The 19,513-nt window shown below is 40.7% G+C and overlaps 1 protein-coding gene across 5 annotated transcripts in view; it reads left to right on the plus strand.

Annotated features, from left to right (window-relative positions):
• MITF (melanocyte inducing transcription factor) overlaps positions 1-19,513 on the plus strand; it is a 99,382-nt gene that overhangs the window by 61,671 nt on the left and 18,198 nt on the right. For 4 of the 5 annotated variants that reach the window (XM_021550772.2, XM_077786167.1, XM_021550781.2 and 1 more), the window contains one exon: positions 18,339-18,566. In XM_021550772.2, the coding sequence (XP_021406447.2) occupies positions 18,339-18,566 (228 nt within the window). Of the gene's footprint in view, positions 1-8,437; positions 8,466-18,338; positions 18,567-19,513 lie in introns of those variants that run through there. The other variant, XM_021550789.3, reaches the window with a different exon arrangement.

Below are 19,513 nucleotides of genomic sequence, written 5' to 3' on the forward strand. Positions count from 1 at the left end.
GTGAGACAGACTGTGCTGCTGCTGGGGGTGAGAGGATTTCTTGGGAAAATGATATGAGCAGAGTGGGAAAATAGGTGAGAAACTGCCCTTCACAGAGCTATTGCCTTGCAAGCTCAGTAGTTACCTGGAAGTTTGAAATAACAATATTTGGCACAGAGGAAAGCAGGATATTCTCCGACAAAATGCTACAGATAGCTGGAGGTCCAAGCTCTGATTGCTCCTTGGAAATTCTTGCTGGTTTATATCCTAGTTGGTGGTCTTGAGGATTTGCTGTCTTCCCGCTGGCAGGGTAGCATCTACAAAATTAAGAAGAGCTTGCTAAGTTGTGTCTGTTACAGCTTCAAAGCACTCTTTTTTTTATGGTCTAGACATATTATCTGCTGGCTGAGTTACCAGACCTTGGGAAAATGGTAGTTCACCACGTGTCAGTGGCTGTTTTGGACCTGCAGAAGATGAGTTAATCTTGTGCAGATTAAGATTTGTAGGTGCCCATAGTTGTGGGTATTAAGAGCATTGCTGAGGCTCCACAGCCCCCAGCTAACAGGTTTTAGCAGCTTGTACCAAGTCCTTTGTCAGGCAACATGAATTTAATAACCACCTTACTCCTGGAGCCAAAGCTGTAAGAAGAGGGTGAGTGCTGGTCACTGCAGTTGTGTTTGCTGAAGCCATGGCTTAATTTAGCAGAAAATAATACCCAGAGCCACACACAGTGCTGGAAAATGTAGGGGCTGGGGGGAGATCCAGGGGGGCCTCTGCTGACACCTTTGATAGGCGTTAAATTTTAAATGTGAAAACTCAGATCTGCTTAAAGTAATCGTTGGGTATTAGGTATACTCACAAATATTTCAGTTCTTCAGCTGGTTTGGCAGCATTATTCTCTGAGATGCTGAACCTGTGTAGTGAATGAATTCAAAGTGACAAGCTGGAGGCATTCCTGCCATTCAAGAGAGGCTTAAGGAATTTCTTATTGGCTAAATTACAAATATGTAGCATTTTGCCCAGCACTGCATGGCAATTTCAACCTGCCTGACCGTGACAAGATTAGTACTTTTCTTCCCTCTCCCCAGCAGTATTTTTTTTTTTTAAATTAGATTAAGAAGTACCAGGCAGAGATGCAAAAGCTTGAAAGAGTGAAAACCAGCCTTACCTTGAATGATTCTGTCTGTCATTGGATTGGTTCCTTAATTAGCCCCATGTCCTTTAACCTCTTGAGAAATAAGTAAGGGATAAATTTGGGGATAAAGACAAAGACGCCTGGAGATTTACCACACACCGCTAGGTAATTCATCAAGGAATGTTGGTAATTAGCCCTGCCTCTTTCCTTTCTGGCTCATTTAATAAAACTGGTTGATTTAAAATAATGCCTGCTGGTTCATTATCAACTACTTTAAGAGCCAAGTTATGAACTTGAAACAAAACCCAGTATTGTGTTGCCTCCAAGGACCTGGCAAGTGTGTTTTGTTTTGTTTTTTATAAGAAAAGAAATTACTCTGTCTGGTCATCAGTCTCCCCAACTTGATAATTAAATATTACTTTGTTTGGATTACCATTTGGCTTTTTGGGTGTATTTATTCCTGGTGTCTGCTGCTGAGAGGCAGAGAAGAGGGGAAAAAATCCAAGATCTTGAAAAGGTACATGTCAGATTGTGTTAAGACAGCATGGCCTGATGGAATTCAGCTGAATAAGGACTTTACAATAGTAGTAGTTGTCCAGTTGAGGAAATGGGCAACTGTTTTAACCCTTTATCTCTCAGATATGAGTGCCAAATACGTTCCTTTGTTCTTTGAGCAAAATGATCCATTTTATTAACCCATCTCTTTAGTGCTTGTCGTGGAAGTTTTCCCAAGCTAAGAACAGAACTCATTTAGTTTGTATTTGCTTGGGAAACCATGCACCAGTCTCTCTTTTTCTTTATAGATGGGAATAGCATTACTTGGAAATTAAATGAGAGGATCAGGCTAACACTGGCTCAACACTGCTGCTTTTGCACTGTCTGGGAGAGTTTCTCAGCATCCACTTCGAGTTTGTTGCAGGAACAGTTGCTGGCCAGTGGATCTGGTTGGGTCAGTCTGCCTGAATTAAAGAATGAACTTACTGTAAATCTTCCTTTAATAATTAATGTCAGTCTTAGGTTGCAACACTTCTGAAACTGTTGTGGGCTAGCAGCAGGCAGTGCTGGCCTTCTGCTGATGGAATCCTCTATAAGACTTTCTGAACATGGAACCTCTCAGTATCATTTGGAGCAGAATAGGATGTAGTGTTTCAGTGCAAATAAGGAAGAACATCCTCCTACTCATCTTTCATCCATCAGGAGTAGTGCTTCCATCCCCTGGGGTAGTGCTAATTCTGGGGGATCTTGTGTTCCATAGGTGCTTTTGTGACCCAGCAAAACTTACATGTCTGCTCTTATATGTTTGGCAGATTAGTAAATAAAAAAAGAAATCACATGTGATGGCCTCTGTGGAAATATAACTCTGTCAGTGATTCTTTTGTCACCAATTATAAAAATAACTTTCTCCTGCAAACAGCTGCAGAGAGGCCTCTGGGGTTATGGGGTAACAGCTCAATCCTGCAGGTTGTCACTGGAAGTTCTGCCACTGGATGCCAGTTCCCTACTTGTTTTGAGAGCTGTTAATAAACACTGATAGTTTAAATTGATTTTAAACTGGGTTTGGTTTTTTCTAGCTTATAATGATGTGGAACAGAAAATCGATTCTCTTTTAAAGAAACACCCAAATAACCCCCAACAAACAAAATTCTAATACCATTTTTCGTAAAGTTAGAATGTCCACACCAAATTAATAGTTTGGGTTTTATACATCATACTATTATAACATACTGGAACAATACTTATTATGGACCTCTGTGACTTTGTGTCCTAGACTTACTGAATGTCAGTAGTTGAAGTTCCACTCAGTTGTTTGAAAATTCTTGTGTAAGTTACATAGTGCAAACAGATTGTTTCTGCATTGATCCCCAGCAGTAGGCACTTCCACATCAGCATTACAGTAATTAAGCAGTAGCTCATGGTGCTGCACTTCTGTAATTTCTCAGCAGATGGCATTACTGTTTCCAAGACTGTATTCCTTGGGAGAGCTCTCAGCTGCCATGGACTTTATAATTCTAGACTATTCCCTTTACTGGTGAGGGTCTAATACTCAGCTTTTAAGCCTGTTTTGACACATTGTTCTGATCGTGTTGTTTGGTTGTGTTACTGTATTTTATTTTTCCAGAGGTGCATTTAAGCCACTAGCCAGGTAAAATGCTTTGTGTGATAGTTATTGCATTCAAAAACTAAGGCAAGGCTGCCTGTTTTCAAATAAAAGTGCTACTGGTGTCCAGCAGAAGTAATAAACTTTGTCAGCAGGTAAGACTAGAACATTAAAAAAGGTGAAAAGACCATATTTTCATTGAACATGCCCAATCCTTAAAGATATGTAAGACACAACAAATTCTACGCCCTTCCTGCTTTGTGCTACAAATCCTGGTTTTTGTAGAAAATGTCAGCCAATGAAAAAAAAATAATTTCGAGCAGTATTTGATGCCATTGTGGAAACAGTAACAAATATTAGTGTGTTCCTAAATAAATGTGGCTTGCAAAGCATAGAAGGCATCAGCTGTTTTTGGGCACCCCACTTCTGTGCATCCCTGGCTTCTGACCTGGCTGGAATCCGTGTCCTGTCCCCAGTGGACGCGCTGACATCAGTAGGAGCATGTCTTGCGTGTCTAAAGAAACCAACGTTTCAAAGAACTGGTGTTTTTGTCTTGGAACAATGTGCTCCTTGTATCTGTGTGTCCGTGCTCTCCTCCCGAGTGCAGAGAGGGGCAGATCTGCTCGGCAGGGAGCAGCTCCGGCCACGCCGGTGCCGCGAATCCGGAATGTCCGGCAGCGCCGCGAGCTCGGGGCAGCAGCAGCAACCTGGGGTTATCCTGACCTGCAGTCCAAACCAGTCCACTAATCTCAGAGCAAGCTTGGAAGTTAAGCAAGGTGAATCAAAGCTTGTATTTCAGGCTGCCTTCCTAAAAGTCACCCAGAAGCTCCTGGTTGAAACTATCAGAATTTAATTTCGGGAGGTAACGGTTAGCCGTGAATGAAATGTTTCAGTTCTGTCAGGAAAAGATCAATAAGCAATTAATGGAAATTCTCTTCTTGGAAAATAGTCCCTTCCTTGAAGGCGTTTGAAGGCTGAGGTGTAGCAAACAGCCTGTCTCCCTCTTTCAGGTCTTCATAAAGCTCGTGTCAAGAGCCTGCAGGCAACACACTAAACTTCGTGTTTGAGACTACTTCTAACTTCCTCAGGCTGTGATTTCTCTGCTTGTTTTTTTTTGTTGTTTTTTTGTTTGTTTGTTTGTTTTTATATAGGTGTGTGGATTTCTTTGTTTTGTTTGGGGGTTTTTTGTTTTTGTTTCTGTTGTTTTTTTCGTGTAGATATGGGTAGCCCTGGGAGTAATATTGTCAGGAAAAACTTACTCCAGTTTACCAATATCAGTAATCCAGAGTGCCATTGCCCTTAACCAGCATCTCTGTCCTGACAGCACCTAAGTGATAAACCTGCTTTTGGGGAGAGAGCTTGTTTTTACTGGGGGGGAAGACCTGCTGTTAGTTCTGCTACAGCTTCATGTGAAGTAGGGCTGTTCTGTTGAATAATGTTCACATTTCAGAAACTGCTTTAAAATTAATTATAATAGTGATTTAAATTTAATTTTTTTCTTGTTAAACAGAAAATTCTTAGAAGTGAAACTTGCCTTTAAAAAATCTTGGCAATCATCTATAAGTTACTGATTGAAAACTTGAGCTGTCTGAAAGCCCTTTTTCTGTTGTAATAATTTGTCTATTACACAGTTCTGCTTCCTGACTGCCACTGAAACCATACTTTGCTGAAATACCTGTGTCTCAAAGAAACAGTTTGTTCTGGGAGGGAATAAAATGACCTTGAATGAGTCAGCACTTGTGTGTAGCAATCGTAAGCCTTCCGTGCTCTTTGCTTTCCAAAAGGAAATGAATTCTGGACCACAGGCACCATTCATTGCAGGGCACTTAATGGGCTCCATTCACATGAAAGTTCATATCTTCCTCAAGGCTTCAGCCCTGCATGGTTTGCTGTGTAAAAGGAAAAATACTATTTAATCATGCTACTTCAGCTTTTCTAAAGAGTTGATCCTTTTCCTACACTGGCTTTTTGAGGGAAGGAGTGATTCCTTCTTATCTGGAGTGCTGCTTTATGTAATTAGTGGTCACGCTGTGTAAAGTGCCACTTCCTCTGCGGGTCACTGTTCCAAATTGCCTTCTGCCTTTCCCTGCAGTGTTTGATCTAAGACATGAGGAGAAAGCTTCCAGGCAGGGCTTCTGCAGGATTATCCTTGGAAAACCCTTCTCTCTGAACTTGTACCTTCCCCCAGGAAATGTATTAATTCTGTTTATCTGCTTTGGTTAAAGGCTGAAAGGACTGAGTTGGTTCTTGATGGCTCTGCATGATCTGAACACAGAATTTGGATGCTCCTCCCTGGGTGCAGAGTGAGGAATGTGCTGATTGCTACTGGAGCCAGGGAACAATGATAGGAAACTGTTAGAGGAACACAGTTCAACTTTGCATTTTCTTCTCTGGTAGCTGCAATTCCAGAAAACATGCCCAGATAACTATTGCTCTCAGCTGTACATATTCAATAGGCAACTTGATGGGCTAAATCAGAAGCAGATTTGGCTGTTACTCAGTCATGGAATCCTGGAATAATTTGGGTTGGAAGGAACTTTAAACAATGTCTAGTCCAACCCTGCTGCCATTGAAAGGTGACTTTTAAAAAATCAGTTTAGTGGTTTTGATTGCCTGGGTTGGTGTAGTCCTGCAGACATCTGTACCTGTGTCACAGAGAGCTGCTGTGGCAGGGCAAGGACAAGCATTTGGACACCAGCCCTGGGTATCCAACCTTCTGGGGCTGACTCTGCCTTTAGTGTGTAGCAGCAGCATCGTTTTGAATTCCCAGTTGCCCCCATGTATTACATATTAGCTTATTTTTGCTCAGTGCTGTTGATAAGTATTAATTAGATTATTGTCAGAGGAAATTAAATCAGGAGACCTGATGGTATCCAGCCACTCCTGGGAGTTCAGTCACTGAGAGCAGACTAGAGCTGGTCTGACACCAGTGGCTTGAAACACATCGTAGTGTTCTGAACCATTCACCTGTGGGTCCCACATCTCAGACCATGCTGTTATCTATGGTGGATCTACTGGCATCCCCTTAGCTCCAGCAGATGTTAAAATACCCTAAATTTTCACTTTTCAGCTGTTCAAACTTCATTTAAAATGAACTCTACAGTGTGAGCTTATTTGTATTTTTTAAGCAATTAGATCTCTCAAAAAATGTGTCCCATCCTGTAGTGTTATGCTAAAATGGGTTTATACTTGAGTTTTAAAAAAAGGCAATGGAGATGGGGAAGTCTGAGTTAAGATCTAGTTAATCCCCATCTACTCTGTAATTACATCCCTAGCTCTAGCATCTGGTTGCCTTGAATTGTGTTATGAGTTTCTTGAGCAGCTACAACCTTGTCAATCAGTGTTGTGAGGTATGTTGTGAAATACATGTCACGATGTTTGTATTTTTCAGTGTTAAAAGGAGATGCACATTTTTTTGCATAAATACAACTTTAGTGAAAGATGCTTTGCCTGTTTCCCTGTGTGAAAATCAAGCTGTTCTTGCAATAGCACTTCAAGGGTTACATTACTTCAAGGGTCAAGTGCGGTTTAAAATAGGATTCTTCTGAGACCAAGCCTGCAGGCCCTGAATTTCTTTCTCAAAAGACATTTTGATCTTCTGACAAACTGTTACTTCTGAATTTCTTGGTGCTTCATATTTGCAGCTAACCTTTGGAGAACTGGAATGATAACACACACTCTTCTTTGTATTTTGTGAATGTGCTTCCCCTGGTGAGTTGATGGCTTGTCCTTTTTTGAAGTTCAGATGAAATCATTAAAAAGAGTTTTCTGTAAGATGTTTGGAAAGATGGAATTTTACTGGTGTCATGTAATAAAATGTGTTTCCAGTCCTGCAGAAAGAGCCCTAACCCTTTACCTTGACAGGACTTCACACAGGACAGAATCAAGAGCTTGTAGTCCCTTGCAAGCTGGAGGGTTTATATTTACTCACATGCTGCAAATGCTGCTCTGACAGGTTTGTGCATATGTTGGAAAAACACCATGGCAGGATTTCAGACTATCTCTTTATATAATCTGTTTTTCAGTTCTAAAATGTTTGTGATAAGGAACACGCTTATGCAACATCTGTTGAAGTAATGAACCTGAGTGCAGTTCTTTATTACAACTGTAATATAAACAGAGCTCCTCACAGCTGACTGGGCTTTTGTCCAAGATTTCACTCTTTCAGCTGATGGTGCTGCCAGCACCCCATCTTTTGGCCTCATCGAGGGCCATTTATATGGACAGCAGCTTCTCATTTCACAGGGTAAATAATTATTTGCTTGCCATATGTGAAATAACATGAGGAGGAGGGTTTTCAACAGCTCATCTCGGGAAGATGTGGAGGGGCAGGTGGTGGGGAAGGTTAAAAAATCGGCCAGAGGGGATGTATCTTGTTTATGTAGGTATAAAATAGATTGTGATGTCATGGCTCCATGCATGTAAAGCTTGAGATCTTAAAGGGCTGAATTGTTGACATCCTTGTTTAATAAATGGGCCCATGTTACTGTTGGTTATTTTTGGGAGCCAGACGATAGCTACTGTCTGAGTGTTGTGGGAATAAGATCATGGGGTGCAGAGGCGAGGTCATGCAGCCTAATGGCTCTTTGTCCTAAATATGTCTTTCTGTTACAGAATTATTATGGTGACATGTCTTTAGCTAAGAGATAACTAAAACACTATATTTCATTGTGGTTTCTGGATTTAAAATGAAGAGTAAAATAAACATACTTAATTTCTTACTCTTGTTACTTTTAATCTCTTGTGGCTGCTTTGCTGTCTGCTCTGGCATCTACTTTGTGAGTGACATGTCAGGAAAGAAAAGATGTCATGGTGCTTAATGGAAGTGTTGGACTTAAGCACTCCAGTCCCAAGGAAAAGCCACCATCATTCAGAAGTAACCCTGACAGTGTAGCTTTCAGTTTGAATGCTCTCTGTGGCATCATTTTGGCCTCTGGGTTAATTCTCCTCCAGAGTGGTGTCATGCTGCTCCACACAAGGAGTGACCCACCTTCGTGGCTTGCCAAAGTCCTGAAAAGAATCCCCGTTCTGGTATTTAGCAGAATGCTTCAGATCAGAGCCAGTTGGGTTTGCATGAAGGTGACTTGGATTATCTTACCTTAGCGAACATGATGATCAAGCACTCTGAGGGACTGAAACTCTTTTATTATAACTCAGTAGGTTTTAATACAGTAATAAATAACAGCACAGCTCATTGAGCAGAAGGATAAAAATCAGGGAGTTCAGTGGTAAGCCAGCTTGCATTTCCTTCATGTAAGTGAAGTCAGCGATTTATTATTATTTTAGGCTGTGTCTAATGATCATATTAGTGGTGTGAATAAAATGGATGTATCTGGAGTGCTTTATTCTTCTGCTTATTTGAGCCTTCCATATTGGGGCTGACATGAGACATCATCAGCTGTAGGCAAAGTAGTATAGAGCCTGGCTAAGTCCTTCTAATTCATTATTAGCTGCCACATGTAGAAGCTCAGAGCATGTTACTGGTATAAAACTGGTTTCAATTAACACCATCTTCATTCTCTTGCTTCTTCTGGTGGTTCTGTGTGTTTGCTGTAAAGCAGATACCCTCCAAACAGGTGTGTTCCAGGACTAGTGACCTTTGTGCTTGTAGCCAGTGTGTTGCCAAGTGTTTTGTTAAAATAAATGGTCCTTTCAGAATTATTTTCATTATTTTGGGATGCTTCTTCAAATGTTTTGGTTGGAAGACTTTCCAGTTGATGTTGAAAGCTGTTCCAGCAAGCACTGTTTGGGTCTTGGTGTGTATTGGGGTCATGAATGGTGGCATGCTCTCAGTATGTGCTGTGTAAGTGACCTTGAGAGCAACCCAACATGTCCTGTGGAATTATGTGTACAATGAATGGGGCAGTCTTTCACTTGCTCTTTTCCAGACAAGTAGGTCAGGAGTGTAGATGTCATTGGACAAGTAAGCAACAAGATGTGGAGGATGGGCTTGATGACCTTTAAAGGTCCCTTCAACCCCAACTATTCTGTGACATCCTGCTGATGTACAGTGTGTCCCCAAAAAGAGGAGATTTTTCCCCTGTGATAACCCAAGAGTTGCATTTGAGTTTACAAATGGCTTTTATTTTAAAAAGAGAAGGATACAACTGTTTCTGTGTGTGGCATTTGGGTGTTTGATAGATTTTGATCTGGTGCCATCTTTACATCTCTTGTGTTTCAGTGCTGAATGTTGAAGTTTTGTAAATAAATACTTCAGTAGCCCGCAGGCAATATAATGAACACCAATTCATTCTCACAAGCTAATGCTGTGGATTTGAAAGACTTGTAAATCAAGCTCTCTTCTTGCTTAGCCCCAGAATGCCAACAATTACACTCCTCAACAATGGAAGTTATCTTGGCACAGGTGTATGTACATGTGCTCTATATTTGAGCAACCCTTCACAAACCTCATGGTGACAAATGAGACCAGGTTTGAGGGTATCAGGTTTTAGGATTTATGAAAGCAACATGCTGGGTGCTTTTCCCACTCTTGTACTTCTTATTTATGGTTTGGGCAAAATAGCCAATTTTAAATTAATTTCATTGTGAAAATCAGTATGGCATGGTACATTAAGAGAAGATCATGCAGGGGTGAAGTAGATTTACTACACTAAAATTTTGAAGCTACTTGAGTTTTATTTCTTAAAGTCTGGACAAGCAAACAACCTGTGCTATTCTGCACATGTGTAACCCTACATCTCTAGGAAGTTGATGATAAGGAGTTTCATTTAAAAGTCAGCATGTGCTGTCTCTCCTACTGTTTTAAGCTTAGCTGTGGTTAACTTTTTACCCAACACCTTTTATAAAACTGTTTTCAATTTTCACCATTATTCATTTTGTATTAAAGATACCGTAATTTTTACCCAGTCCCATTTGTGTTCTTCACATTTTGCAAATGCCTGATGGATGAGCAACCTGAGCAAAACCAGGTGTGGCGAAGGATGCCTCTTCTACCTTGTGGAAACTGCATACTCAGGGCTTCTCAGGAGCTGAGGGAAAACTCATGTTCCTCCTCTTTCAGAGCAGAGAGCATGCTTTCTTGCGTTTGGGCTCCAGAAATATACCCAGAATCTCCAAATCCTGTGCACATGTGAAGGTTGATGTGATTTAAGCAGCACTCTGACCTGTCAAGGATTTTTTGGGCCGAGGATGGGCATTCTGCACCTCTTCCCTGCCATGGGAAATGCAGTGAAGTTATTAAAACACCCATTTTTGCAGCTGTCTTACAGCACTGGAGACCTGGGAGCTCCTGTGCTTTGTCCCTTGGGTCTAGCAGAGGTTACTGTGGGCTGGAACAGGGCCAGGGTCAGTCCCCCCTCGGAAATGTCACTGACCTGCCCAGGCTGCCAGGACGTGACTGCCACTCTGAGCTGGCCTAGCCAACGCTGTGCTTGGCAACCCCTGAAGCAAGATAAGGTTGGACAAATTCTTTTACCCCTCTAATGTGACTCTTTCAAGCCAGTAGTGATCTATGAGAGTGCTCTGGTAAATCTTGTGTTGGTGCGGCTTGGGCTGTTCTCGGGATTGTTTTCGGGCTGTGGAAGGCTTTGCAAGGGGAAGCTGGCAGAATAGATGGCTTCAGACCATCTGCCTGAGCTGGTTTTGGGCTTTCAGGCAGCTGAAATATCTGTAGTCCTATGACTGTGCTCCCTCTTGAATTCACATCTCTATGCCAAGTCTTGCAAGAGATTTTGGAAGCAACTTTATGTCTATCTTTGACAGTTCCTTTGAGGAGGAGTCATCAGTGTCCCACTATCAGTAATCTCAAACCCTCTAGTGCTGATACAACTGCTGCTCAGCTTCCTTTTGAGAGAGAAGGGTGGCAGAAGTGGACCTAAACATGTTGTGCTTGAATTAAGCTTTTCAACGTGGTAGTACCATAACTCAAACTTGTGTGCCAGATGTAGTTGTGTGGCTGCTGTTGCTGCCTGTGAAGTCAAAATATTTATTCTCTGAAGCACCTGGGGTAGGTAAAATTGTTGCAAAATATTTGTGCCTGACATTTTATGGAGTCAGTTGCATGTCTGTCCTAAAATGTTGCAGTGTTTTTTGGTAATCTTCTCAGAAACTGTATACAATAAAAATTTATGGCATGTGTGTTGGGAAGTAAACAGCTGAAATGTTGGTTTCCTAACAGAAAAGTAGCAGGACTTCAAAGGACCGAATTCTGACTGAAAGCCACACTTGTAGAATGGCAGCCAGCAGGCCACTAACATGCAAATGACATCAGTTCCTATCTCCCTGAGTACATTTGGCTAAACTCTTTAATTTCCTTAGATACAATTGTCATGTGCTTCTATAGCTAAAGCACAGTATTTAAATACTAATCTACAAAAACTTTATTATTGTTTGCTTCATGGCTTTCCCTTGGATGAAAAAGCTCATTATGCAGAGGAATTTTTGGTGATGGACTGAACAATCCCTGGTTGTGTAAATGATGATCATTCTGTACAATGTGCCTTTTCTTTTTCATAACGTTGTGCTTGAAGATGAGTGTTGGATTCACTTAGACTGTAATCATGATGCCAGATCTTAAATAACTTTCCCCTGTCTGCTTTGGTTTTCAAGTTCAGAGGGATTTGGGGTGAATTAGGTAACCAGAGAGTTTTGTTTGGTAACTGATACAGTTTCCTTGTGTTTGCTGTGTCCTAAGTTGAAATGATGGAATCAGTTCACCATGGTTGTCATTCCCCAGTCAATACAAGTTACTTTTCATCTTTTTCTTGCTCTTGGGCTTTCTGGTCAGTATTGTTCTGGCCATTTTTCCTGGGTAATGGGCTAAAAGAAAGGGAATCAAATGTACTTTAGAAAATTTGGCATTAAGGGGAGAATGGCAGCTGGAGAAGTTACTGAAAAGGTTTATATATTACTAAAAGCACAATTGGCCCTGTGGGGAATCACAACCCAATCAACTTAATTTTGATGACATTGTAAATGAGGTGGCTGTTCCATCTTGGAGGACTGGGAAGGTCTCAGCAAGAGGACTGAACTTCTCATGTGAAGCTACTTCAGGCCACTGACGTCCGTAGAGGTGGAAATGTGATGTTGTTTTTTAATGTTTGAATGCAGCATGTGAGAAGATGTCTTTGAGGATAAGTTAAACCATTGTCTGGTTATTTGGATTGCTCCAAGCTTTGTGGTAGGAGGGTACTTCCTGGCATTGCCGTGAAACCCATGATCAATATCTAATAAAGTTAATTGAAGGGGTTTTGTGGTCTTTAAGATTTTCAGTCTTAGTAACCGACCAATGGTGAACATGATTTTACGGATTAACAGAATCTTGAACCTACTGGAAAACTTAAGGAGAATAAATCACTCTTACTGTAAGTGGCACTAATTGATTATCTTTCTCAGATACCATTCTCCTCAATTTTTTTTCCCTAGTGATAAAGAACAAACACTTATTGATACAGCTCCCTATTTTTATTCAAAGTCCTAGAAAATAACTTGTTCCTGCTGTTGTGTTTTTATACTTGGAAGGGATAGATTGAAGCAGCTTTGAAGCCCAGGACTAACATGGTTAACAGGCATGGCTGTGCAGTGGACACAGCTGAAGCCTGGAGCCCTTGCAGAGCACATCAGTGGATGTGATTTTATATAGTTTTAATTTGGGTACCGTTAATTGTTAAATGACACAGAATTTTAACCTTTCTTAAGAATCCCATGACATTTAGCTGTCTAGGCAACAAAAAGTTCTATTGAACTGAGAAAACTGACCCAAAAGTATTTTACTTGTAATTGTAAACTGTAAGTCCTAAGGCAATTTACTTGAAACAAATGGTCTTTTTAATTAAAAAAAAAAAAGGGGGAGGGGGGGTTGGGGGAAGTAGGGTGGGGAGAAGAGTCTTCCTCCCCTTCGGCTCACTGTCCTCTGAACATCTCTGGTATGTCCCTACTTAAATAAAGCATTGAGTGCTTCAGCTCTACTGTCACAGGAAGCTTCAGAGATGTTTTTGGTGAGAACAATCTTGTGTGTGGTTTTGGGAACAGGAATATGTTCCTTCCCAGCTTGTGGTGGCCAGAGCAGTGGGGCAGCTTGGAGCTGCTGGCATTGTAGTGGCCTTTGGTCAGTTGTATTGCACCAACAGAGGATTTTGGGGCATCTTCAGCTTTGCTTTGAAAGCAGAAGTACTTGGAGATGAGACAAGTAAGATTATGTGATTTGAAGTAGTAACTGCAATGACAAAAGCAATTCTTGGTGTTCCACCTTCAAGAAGTACTCTCAGCACAAGACCTGCTGGGTTTGTGCTTGCTTCCAGAAGTTACCCATTGCAGAGAAATCAAACCTGTGCGAGGACAAATTCAGGAGTGTATAAGGAACCCAGACCAGCTAACTGAGCCGGTTACCTTCATCCAGAGGTACCAGAGACTCAAAGCTTGAACCTACAGCAATTAATTGACTCCCAGCTATGGTTGAACTTGACGGCCTTAAAGGTCTTTTCCAACTTAAATATTTCTATGATTCTATGACCTTGAAGCTTTCCTAGAGGATGAGTGGTAGTAATGCCACAGTTCATTAAATAATTTTATTCTGGTGTAAGTCCCGTTAGTTTTTATTGTTAGCCATTTAATTTCTGGATTACATTGTGCAAAACACATTTCCCAAGCCACTGACCTGTGCCTGCCCAAGAGTGAGCTCTCCTGGGTGCCTCTCCAGAAGGAACTTGGTTACTGCAGCACTATTCCAAGTTCTTGCCATCATTAGCAAGTCATTAGTAAATTAAGTCTGACTGATTCCCATCAAGACTGGACGGAAGGAGCAAGAATCAGCAGTATTGTTTCACTTGTTTGTGTTGGCTTCATGCAGAAGAACTACTTGAGCCATGTGCTTTGTGCTTAAGCACACAGCTATGCTTTATGTTTAAATTCCTGAGTCCTTGATCAGGAAACTTAACAGGAGATATTTTTTCTTTTGGAAACTGAAGGAAGTGTGTGGGTCTACTCAGCGGTTCTATTACTGATGTGTAATATAATGCGGATTTTGAAGAACATCTGAAGTACACCTAAAATTTCCACTGATATGGTGTGTGTGCTTCAAGCTAGTGAAAGCCATTGATTGAATGTTTGCTTGATTGATATCAGACCCAAGGTCTGTGAAATCTGCTCTATTTATATGGGTTATTACTGTTCTTTTCATAATGTGGAAGAAAATAGTTACTCAGATACTTGAAGTGGATGTCTGCACTGGGATTAGCAATCAGATTTCAAGATGAGTGAAGGTCTGAGAAAGCCTTTCCCTTGTTTCAGATAATGTTGTTCTCCAGGGTATTCCAAAGTGTGAGGGATGAGTGCTGAGTAGTCAGGGTGGCTCCATCCAACACTTTTCTAGCCCAGCTCAGCCTTGTAGGCCTAAGTTGGGTTACACGTGGGTGCAGTCAAGCTGATTTCTTTCTGCTGCCTTTCTCTGCTTCATCTGAAGAAAAAAGATCCTCCTCAGTGCCAGCATGGCAAGAGCAGATGGAGCTTGAGTGGCTGACAGAGAGACTCAGTGCAGGAGTATGGTGCTGGGACCAGCCCATGGAGAAGTGGAGATGCTGCTGAGCTGGCATTGAAGGCTCTTCTGGAACTGAACCAGATTTGGGGCTCTACCTCTAAGACAGTGTTTTACTCTTGTAGCCAAATTCTTGTGTTACTATGCTGTGATAAATTTAGCTTTTTTGCCTTCTCAGCTCATTTCTGAAGTACTACAGATGATGATAGTAATTCTTATTCTTGTTTGTCAATACCAAAATGCCCAAAAACCAATGTTATACTCAATTGAGTAACAGTACAGCAAAACTTTGGTTGAGATTGCTGGAGATAGATGGTTGGAGATCCAGAGGATTTGGTTTCAAGTGGGTTTGTTTTTCCTTTCATGTTCTTATTCTGTCACATTTCTTAGGAAGTGTATCCAAACCAATAATTTGTCATCTTTCACTTTGTGTCTCATGAATTCGGATGAACAACAGGAACTATTCTTCGCCCAAAATGCTTGAAGGGGCTGAGAACCAAAATTAGATCTTAAAGCTTTTATTCACGGTTTCAAGTTCAGGGTAGTGGAATTTAATTGTAGGGTTTTTGGGTTTTTTTGCAACTCTTTGCTCATGAGATATTTTGTCAAAAAGGAAGAGTGCTTTATGGTTTATCTGCATAGTGACCCTGGGCCATCTTGGGAAGTTTGCCTGAGAAGGCACATTTAGATTGTCTTTGATGTAGAATCTGCCAAACAGGATACTCTAGACCAAAGACAAATTCTCAACAAACAGCATGGAGTCCATTAAGGTAGTCCCCACCAGATTTCCATGATGGAACTCCTAAGGAAACTCAAGAGAGCAGCCAGTGACAAAACAGAATCAAAGTCATCTTCATGTCATTTTGGAGCAACTTAATGACAAAAAAGGCACTTCACTGTGTTCTTTGGTTCATGACTAGACTTATGTGCTTGTGACATGTGAACTCAGAACTTGCCTTCCATGGCATGCTGAGGGCAGCACAGGCCATTAAAAAAATTAAACTAATAATTAAGTAGCAAAATAAAATACTGTAATGTAGAATGGCACAACAAAATCACAGGGAGATTATGTTCTTGTGACATAAGTTTGTGTTTAGCCAATGAAAATCCTGTCAATTAGGTGGTGTGTGTCTCAAAACTTGACATATAGTGGATTCAGTTAAATATAAATATGTTGGTATTTATTATAAATAATGTAGTATTTGGTGATACAGGGTTGAGATGTGGATATTGGAACTTTGATGGTGTGTCTCCTGGGAGTGTGAAGAGTGGACAGGCAATGGGCAGAGAGGAGAGACTTTGCTCCATCCTGGGACAGAGAACAGCAGGGGTACCTGGTGCCTGCAGAGGAATAGGAACGTGCAGATTCTGACAGGCAGTTAGGGATTGGTTTTAAAATAACATATTCAAAGAGAAGTGTTACAAAATGTTCTTGTTTACTGGCAACTTCATCTTCTTGGAAGATGAAGATTTAGTGAAAAATAGACTTACCTGGATAGAGTAGCTCTTAGCACTGATGATAGGAAAATCAATAATGCAGTTTGGGACTGACAAAGTGCATGCTGTACTTATCACAGCACAGTGTTGTCTATTGATACAGTGCAACAAAGCAGATTAAACTTTCTAGAAATGCTATCTTATTGTGCTTCCCTGTAAGCAGAGACTTCAGAAAATAATGCCAGTTGGGCAGTTTTTATGTGTTTGAGGACCTTCAAGGAGCTGGATAGAAAGAAAAAGTTATGGAAGGTGTAGGGACTGTGCCCAAGTGCAGATAAGTGCAGTTGGAACATGCATTAATCTTTTTTCAGCCATTCCTGAATGGGAAGACTTCTTGCAACTCTGGGTTGAGACAGAATTAATGCCTCTGAAGCACCAGGGAAGCTGGGGACAGGGTAGAGCTTCTTCAAGTGCTTCACATTCCGCTGCAGGTCCTGGGTTGTGCTGGGAAGCTGAGGACAGGACTGCAGAGCCCTGTGGGTTTATCCAGGGTACCCACTGCCAGGGAATACGTGTTAGGCTCATAGGGCGTTTATTCAGTTATTTGTTACTCTGTACTTAAAAACTTTTAACCTTACTGCTAAAGAAAACTACCATTGTGTGTTAGTACGACTGGAACGAAAGCTGAATAGCGAGTTAGCCTTGAGCGAACTGTCAATCTGACTTTGATAGCCCATCACTTAAAAGGTCCTTTTATGTTTATGAAAAAGCATGACATCAAAGCCAGGGGAAAAAAAATACCAATACTTAGAGCTTAACTTAAACTTGCATAACTTCCAAGAAGAGGCCTTGTGTGAACTGTTTGTTTGTCCACTTGCGTGGCTAATTAGCATAGGTTACTAAAAGTCTGAGCAGTGGCCATCAAGTTTCTTCTGCTCTTCTGGGGTTCATTGTGCTTCCATATGTGGATCCCTCAAACTGGAATAGCATAGACAAAGGATATTGCAGTCGCTTCTCTTGCAACCTCTAGGTAGCATGCTGGAAATGCTTGAGTATAACCATTATCAGGTGAGTTGTTATTGGAGACTTATTTTAAAAATTATTGCTAAGATGTACACTGTACAGGAAATTCTTTTCCTCTGTGTCTTGTGTGCTTTATTTAATTTCTTTCATTCCAATTACTGGGGGCCATGCATAGTCACTTGTAACAGCAAAAGTCACTTTAATGGAATTGTTTTAAAGCAAAATAATTTCTCAGCCTGTTGCCATATTTTGGGTTGATTTCTAGCTGCCAATAATAATGTTAATGATCAATGAAAGGTGACGAAGAGTTTCCAGGATATGGTGGAAAATTTTAATGGGAAAAAAATGCCCTTTCTTCTCTTGCTTATTTAGAGTGTGCAACAGTTGTTCAGTATGAGGATTTTCATATTTTGTATGTAAAAAATTCCTAAGTACTGAGAAGCTTATCTTAAATACAAAAATAGCTGTTGCTGACGACAGTGATTGATCTGAACTGAAACACTTCTTTTCTTGCATCTTATTTGCATGATGTGTTTATAAACAGGCTGTCTTATTTGTATATGATTTAGGCTGTATATATGAGCTATAAATAATCAGTAGGCAGAAAAAGGTGTCTTTGTTTCTTCTTTTATTTTAACGAAGGTATTAATTTAAAAAAACCCAAACACTCAAAACCTAAACAAACTTTATATCTTCTATATCTCTGTTATTTGATACTAGATTAAGGATAGCAATCCATACTTCTTGATTTTAATTGTTAGCTACTAACAAGCATAATGAGTCTTGTGGTACATGTAATTTCTCCATATTTTAGTGAAAACTAAATGTCACATAGCGGAAGGTCTGAACTCAGAACTGACTGTTCTGGATTGTCTGTATCAACTGAAAACCCAAGTGCTGGTCTTAAGTGAGAAATCTCATGTTGTAGAAAAATAGCTGGGACTTCTTGGTGTACTGATAGTAGTCAGCTGTTGAAGGACCAAATCATAAACTGATTTCTTGCCACCAAATGCGAGTTAGTGAAGCAGTGTGGACTTCCCTTGGAGTTGTACAGGTTTGTGTTTTGTCACATAGCTGGTCCTTATGTCACAAATCTGTAGCTCAGATCCGTAGCACCTGCATCGATGTTGTAAAACAATAAAAACCTTTTATCCTTTTTAAATTTTGTCCTACAGGTGCAGACTCACCTTGAGAATCCAACCAAGTACCACATTCAGCAGGCCCAGCGGCAGCAGGTAAAGCAGTACCTCTCTACCACTCTAGCAAATAAACATGCCAACCAAGCCCTGAGCTTGCCATGTCCAAACCAGCCTGGGGATCATGTCATGCCACCTGGGACGGGGAGCAGCGCGCCCAACAGCCCCATGGCTATGCTCACCCTCAACTCCAACTGTGAGAAAGAGGTAAGAACTCTCCTGTTCCTGTTTTCAGTAAAACAGAGCTGTCGTCTGCTTTAATTAAGTTGTTTTAAAACCATATTTGCTCCCTGTTAAGATGTTCTGTTTATCTTTTCTGTTCGTCGTGAAAATGTAACGGCTAACTCTGTGTCTGCCTGATCAATAGATATTTTTGGCAAAAAGCCCACGTCCCTCTAGCTTCCTCTGGTTTGAACCATTTTAGCTAGTTTATACTTACTAAAACTACTTTTCTTGTTTCCCTCTCTGTTGCTTGATGCACACAGTGAATAATTGACCTTTGGAGAATACAAAGCAGCTTTGTCAGCTGTAGCTTTCTGGAATAATGTTATTTATGGCTTGTTCGTCTATAAAGTACAAAGAGCATAGCGAAAATAACTGAAAAAAAAACAAAGCTATTTTGAGATATTTTAGGTATTTTTATGGTAAAATTTGAGCAAGTCTCATGGGTAGCTGGAAGGCCAGATTATCCAAGCTAATATGCCCTAAAATGTTACCAATTGCTGTTCCAGTGCTGCAAATATAAGACTTCAATAGCCTATGTCTAGAAGTCCTTTGCAACCTTGCCTTAATCTTCAGTGGCAAAAACTGAGTTAGATGTTGTATGTGTGCTCACGCTCCAAAGGAAAATGGTTGGGAAGATATTAACAAATACAAGAATCATGTCAGAATTTTTGTAACATGAAAACTAGGAGGCAATTGTAGAGTTCCTCTTGTCTTCTCATTCTCCCTTCAAGCTTTTGTGCCAGATTTTTAGTACAGATGCATTCCATGAGCAAAATGTTACACAGCTTGGAGAAACAGTGATTACAGAACATATTTTGCACATGCAAGGGTAATAATACTTGTGCTCCATAGTTTTGAAAGAAATGAAAATGAGATATTTCCATGCTATTGTCTCAGCTGTACCCAAACACTTTTTTCTTGAAGATATT

The sequence above is a fragment of the Lonchura striata genome, chromosome 12, assembly GCF_046129695.1.
Source record: "Lonchura striata isolate bLonStr1 chromosome 12, bLonStr1.mat, whole genome shotgun sequence".
In the NCBI taxonomy this organism is placed as follows: Eukaryota; Metazoa; Chordata; class Aves; order Passeriformes; family Estrildidae; genus Lonchura; species Lonchura striata.